The sequence below is a fragment of the Drosophila teissieri genome, chromosome 2L (assembly GCF_016746235.2).
Source record: "Drosophila teissieri strain GT53w chromosome 2L, Prin_Dtei_1.1, whole genome shotgun sequence".
Lineage (NCBI taxonomy): Eukaryota > Metazoa > Arthropoda > Insecta > Diptera > Drosophilidae > Drosophila > Drosophila teissieri.
Genome location: NC_053029.1, coordinates 9260613 through 9266978, shown reverse-complemented (window position 1 = coordinate 9266978; position 6366 = coordinate 9260613). Strand labels below are relative to the sequence as shown.

Below are 6366 nucleotides of genomic sequence, written 5' to 3'. Positions count from 1 at the left end.
AAAAGCCATAAGCTTTAATTTTTGTTTAAGTGAGAATTGAAATTAATCAGATATTTAATTTTCTGTTTAAATAAAAATCCCAATAATTAAACGTTGTTAGTTTTTGGTTCACATATTTTTATTTATTTTTGATTGGTTTTTGTATGTTTGTGTTTTTTTTATGTTTTTGTTTAATAATTTTTGTTTAAATATTTTTCGTGTTTTCACTTTTTTAGCGTTCACATTGAATACAGATTATGGTTTTACTCTCCTTTAATTTATGCTAAATAATTCCTTATGTTTTCGCCGGATAAATATATAACTAACTGAAGCGTCTATGAATTTACTGTTAATACTATGAATATATCATTATCTTTAATAGCATTACTAACGGTGTATGCTTACGCTACATAGCTATATATATAGTTTACAATCGTGCAGCGTTTTATTTATTTATATATATTTTTTTGTTTTCCATAGTTTTTGAGTGAATTACGTTCTAACTTTACACTGAGATGAGTTTGCGAACTACATTGAAACATTTGTACAATAAATTAAACTAGATTACGAAAATTCTCTAGGGGAAAGTGAGAAGAACTGTACAGCTTATACATAGCTTAAAATTTTTACAACAAATAGAAAAGTTTGTTTTTTTGCCTTTATATAAACAACAAATAATTTACAACATTCAATCTTTTTCTGATCAGTTTCACTGGGCTCAAAAGACGTCTCAATTGAAAAATGTTGTTTAAAAAATGGACCATGGACTGAAAAGATCTGATCCAAAATGTTGTATACAAAACTTTTGACGGTTTTTGAAGTATTCGCTGTGAATTCCAGGATATTGTTTGGCTTAAAGACGACCTTTAAGCCCAGTGATTTCACTTTTTAATACTGCTCGTGGCAAGAACGTGGTGGCAAGGGCTGTTAGCTTAGTGGGCGGGGCTGCGGGAGGCGATAACCGTGGGCGGCGAGCCGGCGGCCGAGGAGGGCGGCCCCTGACCGCCCGGCAGTTGGTACGGACTGAACCGCTGGTACTGGCGCGGTCGCATATCGGGCGACGGCGATCCCGACGACGTCGACGAGGGCGTGGATGCGGTGGGCGGGGGCGGAGGCGTCCGGTTGGCGGCCATCGCTGCGGCGGCCGCCTGCGCCTGCGCTTGGGCCTGAGCGGCGGCTTGGGCGGCGGCAGCTTGCTGATTGGCGCTGGCCAGAAAGCCGGCGGTAAGTTGCGGCCACTGCTGCTGGAACATGTGGAAGGCGCCCAGGCCCGGGGGCGGGGGTGGTGGTCCGGCTGCCGCTGCGGCCGCTTGGTACATTTGCGGCATCATCAGCTGGGCGTAGGGGGAGTTGCCGCCGAACATTTGCAGGTGCTGGCGCGCCTTCTCGAACAGCGCCATCGAGGAGGGATCACCCTGGGCGGCAAACTGCTGCATCAGCGGATCGGGAAAGAGACGCAGTGGCGAGCGGAGCTGCTGCTCCAGGAGCAGCGCCTCCATCGGATCGCGATCGAAGTCGGTGAGGCGGGAGGAGTCGCGGAAGCCCTTGGCGAACGGATTCGAGTCGATCTTCAGCTTGGTGATCAGCTGATTCTGATAGGCCGTCACAGCGGTGAATACCGTTTCCGGGAACACGTAGGTCTTGTGGTCCAAGTCCTGCAGTTCCTTGGGATTCGACGGAATGCTCTGGCCGTGGCTCAAACGCACCAAGTGGATCCTGGGCTGGTAGCGGTGCATCGAGTTCAAAACGATCTGGAAGGGAATAGAGAAGAGGGAAAGAGTTTCATTGTAGTAAGTCGATTGAAATGTACATAGCTGGGGATTAGAAAAGTGCTAGAATGATTGATACACCTGGATGAAGTTATCATTAAGCTATATATGATTTTTTTAAGTTAAAGCAATAAAAAGGAAAACTCTTGTTTTTTAAAGCATTGTATCCCTAAATTCTTTCCTTGAACTGAACATTTTCACAGCGCAGCAACATTAATCAACGAAGCTCTCTAGACTCGCAACTTGGCGAATATTTCTCCATGGCGCAAAATTATCAATCATTTAGCACTCGCGGCTAATCGCTACCTCAGCATCTGAATGTCTCAGCAGCCGAGTATCTGCGCATCTGAGTATCTCAGTATCTCAGTAACGCAGTATCTCGGTATCTCAAGTCAACTCACCTGTCCGTTCTTATCCATTTCGTTATTAGTCAGCTTCACCTTCTCGAAGGAGATAACTTGTTTGCGGAGCGCCTCGCAGCTGAAGGGACTGTCGGGATGGGCGTAGAGGCGGGCTGGGGGGGCGGGGTCGGCCTTGCCGGCCACCAGCCAGGCGGACCGATGGTAGGCGTACCGATACCGCTTCGAGTCCATGGGGATGATGTCCATGAGGACGGCGTAGCGATCGGCGGGCTGGATCTGCCTCAGCGGACCCGAGAAACTGACGCGCACAGTGGGGAACATGCGTCTGGAAGAGGGAACGAATAAAAATTAACTCGATTAGATTTTTGCTTTCATTGAATGCTCCTTTTTTGGGGATTGGTATTGCCACACAGCTAGTTAAGTCGACTATTTATGGCCCAGACACTGGGGCTTCGCACAGATTTTCCCATATTTTCCTTTTCGATTTTCCCTGCTTTGACAAGTGCAGACAATGGAGACAAAGGCGAAACTCTTCCTTCTTTTTAGAGTCACAAACCTCTCTCTCTCTCTCTCTTTTCTACATCCTGTGGTTTAATGTCCCTCCAAAACCTGGTGACATAACCTCGGGCCAAAAAGGCCAAAGGCGGTAATCGGGGACCGCCCTGATGTCTGCGACTCCGAGGTGTGATTTTTACAATATCATTAAGGTGTATATGTGTATCTAGATATGTGTGTGTGACCTGTGTGCGTGTGGTCAGGTGTGTGGGAGCAAAGGTGTGGACAACCCGTGGTCACTCGGATTGAACTTGTTCCCATTCTCCCGCTGACAACAGCAACGCCCATAGCTCTGATATTCTCATTTTCTTCCTGCAGCAGGTATACAAATGTTTCCTTTTTTTGGCACAGTTTCCCTTTTGGAGGGAACAGACCCCACACAGTCCCTCGAATGGCATGAAATGTTTGTTGACACTGCAAATCCATTTGGCGAGCCAATTTACGGCCATTGAAAATGCAGACTGACTTTGGGAGAACATCTTTGATGATGGAACACGCACACACTTGATTTTTCAATAAAGGAGTTTTGCAGAAAGGTGATGTGTTCAAAATATTTTGAAAAAAGAATATATATATAAGTAAATCCTATCAATAATCTGTGGGTAATGGCATTTCGCCTACCAAAATCTCCCACGTTGCTCCCCCATTTAAAACTAATGCCTGTTTGCACTAAAGCCGACTGACTGACTGATGGTTGGATGTTTGGATGGTTGGATGGATGGATGGATGGTTGGATGTTTGGATGGTTGGATGGATGGATGCTTACCTGCCAGTTTTGGTGATGATCATCTCGGTGCCGAGATCGTGAAAGCGATCCCACAGCTCTTTAGTCTCCAGGTGGCACTGCACCGGCTTCAGATCGTCGCAGTTGCAGGAGCCGACAATCTTGGGTGCCTTCTGCACCGGTTCCGGTGTTAAACGCTCCTCACTGTCCTCCGTGCCCGGGGATTGGGGCGGTGTGGAGCAGCGTCCTTGGCTGCTGGTGGAGCTGGTGTTCAATTGGGATTCGGCGGAAGCCGTTTGTGCCACGGCGCCTCCGCTGTTGCGACTCTTGTGTGCCACATTATTATTGTTGTTGTTATTGTGGTGGTGCTGGTGATGCTGGTGGTGCTGATGGTGGTTCAAACGACGCGCCTTAGTTGGTGGCTCCTCGGCATCGCTGCAGTCGACCACATCAACGTCAACCTCATCCTCCACCGAAATGGGACCTTAAATGACACAAGAGGGAAAAGCGAAAATTGAAAATTAAATCTGAATTACACCGTTCGTTCGGAATTAATGCAACTTAAAGTGAAATGCACATGGGAAAAAGCGCCAAGTAAAATATGCAGTTCAACTTGTTAGGCTTGTCAAACAAAATGATGCCTTCAATATATGTTTAATTTAATTATTTCCCACTAAGCACAGTGTTTCCTATATTTTTCATCACTATTTCTGACTGAGATTTTGCGAATTTTTTCCGCTTTTTCCGCTGTGCATTTGGCCAAAACTGAGGCCGTGTTTCCGTTGACAACATTGAGCGGTGGAGCTGAATTCGCGGCAGACAGCGTGGAGTCGTCTCATATTCTTGGAGTTTCCGCTTCGCTTCGCGTTTCAATTGCAATGAGACAGTGAGACAGTGAGACGACGACGACCGCTGGCTTAATTGGCAAACTGAACACAAATCGGCAATTAAACAGCCCGAAACTCTAGCCGCGATTGCTCTTTTCCATTGCATAAACAAAAGCGGAGGGCTGTCGTTCAAGGTGTGTGCAAAAGTTGATGAATAATATTTTTGCGCTCATCCATGGCCGAACTCTCACATACGCTTTCCACTCTCAAGCCAAAAATTGTAACTAAATGGTGGGGAGAACTAATATGACCGTTATTTGCAGGTGAATCCAGACGGTAGGTGTTAAAATGCAAAGTAAGCAAACGGAAAACGACCACCGAAATAAACAAAACAAAATATGAAATTAAAAAAAGCTGCATATTTGATAAAGAGATCGTAAAATCCGAACACCTCATAGCTTTTGATTTTGTTTTGTTTTTGTTTTGGTTTTGATTTTGATTTTGGCCGTCGCTAATTTTCTGCGCCTCGTAAAATTAATAAAATGAAGCACATTGTTGAAAATTAATTAACATAATTAGCAGCCTTTGTTAAATATGAATTCCGCGCGATTAGATGCTGTGCACAATTTGCATATTATCATATTATCGGCCACAAAAGACCGCTGCAAGTGTTTGCTATACACATTCGCACATATATATGAATATATATCTGTATCTGATTCGCGATCTTTGACTCGACTTAATTGCGAATGCCGTCGGCCGGAGAGAACTAGTTTTATTCTCTTTTAACGTGGCCGGAACGCCTGCTAATTGTCATTAGCACTTAAATGGAACTCTGCGCACCCAAAGCGACAACAGTAATTTAATAGATTCGTTGTGCAATCAATTAGCGATTGTCTTGTGGCTAATAATGTTTGCATTCGCCGGTCAAGTTTGCGGTTCGCTTCTTGGGCGTTGAGTTGTTAATCACGTTTAATATGAATTAATCGTATACCAATTTCAGATTTGTTTTAGAAATTCCATGTATTGGTATGTTAGGTAAGTTTTTGTACAGAATAGAACTTGGATACTGTATGCTGAATATGTAAAGATACATAAACTACTACCTACTATGATTAAAGATTGTTTAAGTATAGAGCATGTTTGCTCACAGTGTTTTTAAAGCTTGTCAAATTAAATCTTATACAAGATTGTACCTTTTTCTATTCGGCACTTCACAACTTTAAGACTGTCTTTAAGATACATATTTCTTAACAAACTTTGAGGATATTTTTTATATCCGTTGGTTAAAACGAAGTGTTACTTGTTTAATAAGCAGTATATAATATAAAATATGCATTTTGATGCATAAAAATATAATTTTTTGCAACAGATTGTTCTAACAACCAATTGAGGATCCCACCGCTTTCCACCAGAATTCCTTTCCTATTTAAGATAGTTTCAAAATGTATCTCGACTTACTTGCACTGCGAATGGAGGACTCCCGACTGGAGGCATCTTCGCGAGCCATGATGGCGGCGATGGAGAAGTCCGTCGCTGAGCCGGCGGCACTTTTGCTGGCCGTTGTTGTTGTCTGTCCACTGGCATTTGGAGCGGTATTTGCGGGGGCGGCGGGCACGCCGTTGCACAAATACGGATGCGATCCAACCAGCATTTTGAAGGATTTGAGAAGTGGTTCTTAATGGGGTTTTAACTGGGGAATACCTTGGAAAGGTATTGGGGTATTGTATCTGGTCACTTTTCAACACTTGGCACTTATAAAGCTAGCTGCATGTTTAGCTTTGGGAACTCGAGGGGTATGTGTGTTTCAAGGTGTAAGTATCTTGTATCTATATATCTCTAATCTTTGTATCTTTCTTGCTTTCTTTTTGCTGTATCTTTGGCGCACGCGAACTGAGAATCTCGCGGACTGAGTGTGTGCGCAACGGAAGGCAGGCGACGACGAACTGAATTGTGTCAGGAAATTGTTGCCGCTGAGAAGCCAAAAACGACGGCAGGCGCAAAACTCGGGAAACCAGTTTTCCCTCCTATGATCCCTGTGTGTGCAAGCGAGACCACTCTACAGCGAGCCGTGCAAACACGAGTGCAAGCGGGACAGCCGTAGGGCCGCACACTCTGAGTGAAAACGCCGCTCGCTCTCTCGTTTTCCA

General features: G+C 44.6%; 1 protein-coding gene across 1 annotated transcript; it reads right to left on the bottom strand.

The window, feature by feature from the left end:
* Positions 1-439: 439 nt before the first annotated feature.
* On the bottom strand, positions 440-6146 carry LOC122622498 (T-box protein H15). The gene is made up of 4 exons (XM_043800972.1): positions 5678-6146; positions 3432-3873; positions 2150-2435; positions 440-1730 (listed from the first exon to the last, which is right to left on the bottom strand). Exons 1-4 carry the CDS (start codon positions 5868-5870, stop codon positions 912-914), a joined length of 1740 nt encoding a protein of 579 aa, XP_043656907.1. The 5' UTR covers positions 5871-6146; the 3' UTR covers positions 440-911.
* Between the last annotated feature and the right edge of the window lie 220 nt (positions 6147-6366).

Excerpts from the sequence above, each read along its gene's own strand:
- LOC122622498 (XM_043800972.1), bottom strand. The coding sequence starts at position 5,870 with ATGCTGGTTGGATCGCATCCGTATTTGTGCAACGGCGTGCCCGCCGCC. Across the intron at positions 3,874-5,677 it reads GTCCTCCATTCGCAGTGCAA|GTCCCATTTCGGTGGAGGAT; the intron begins GTAAGTCGAGAT and ends GTGTCATTTAAG. Across the intron at positions 1,731-2,149 it reads AAATGGATAAGAACGGACAG|ATCGTTTTGAACTCGATGCA; the intron begins GTGAGTTGACTT and ends ATTCCCTTCCAG.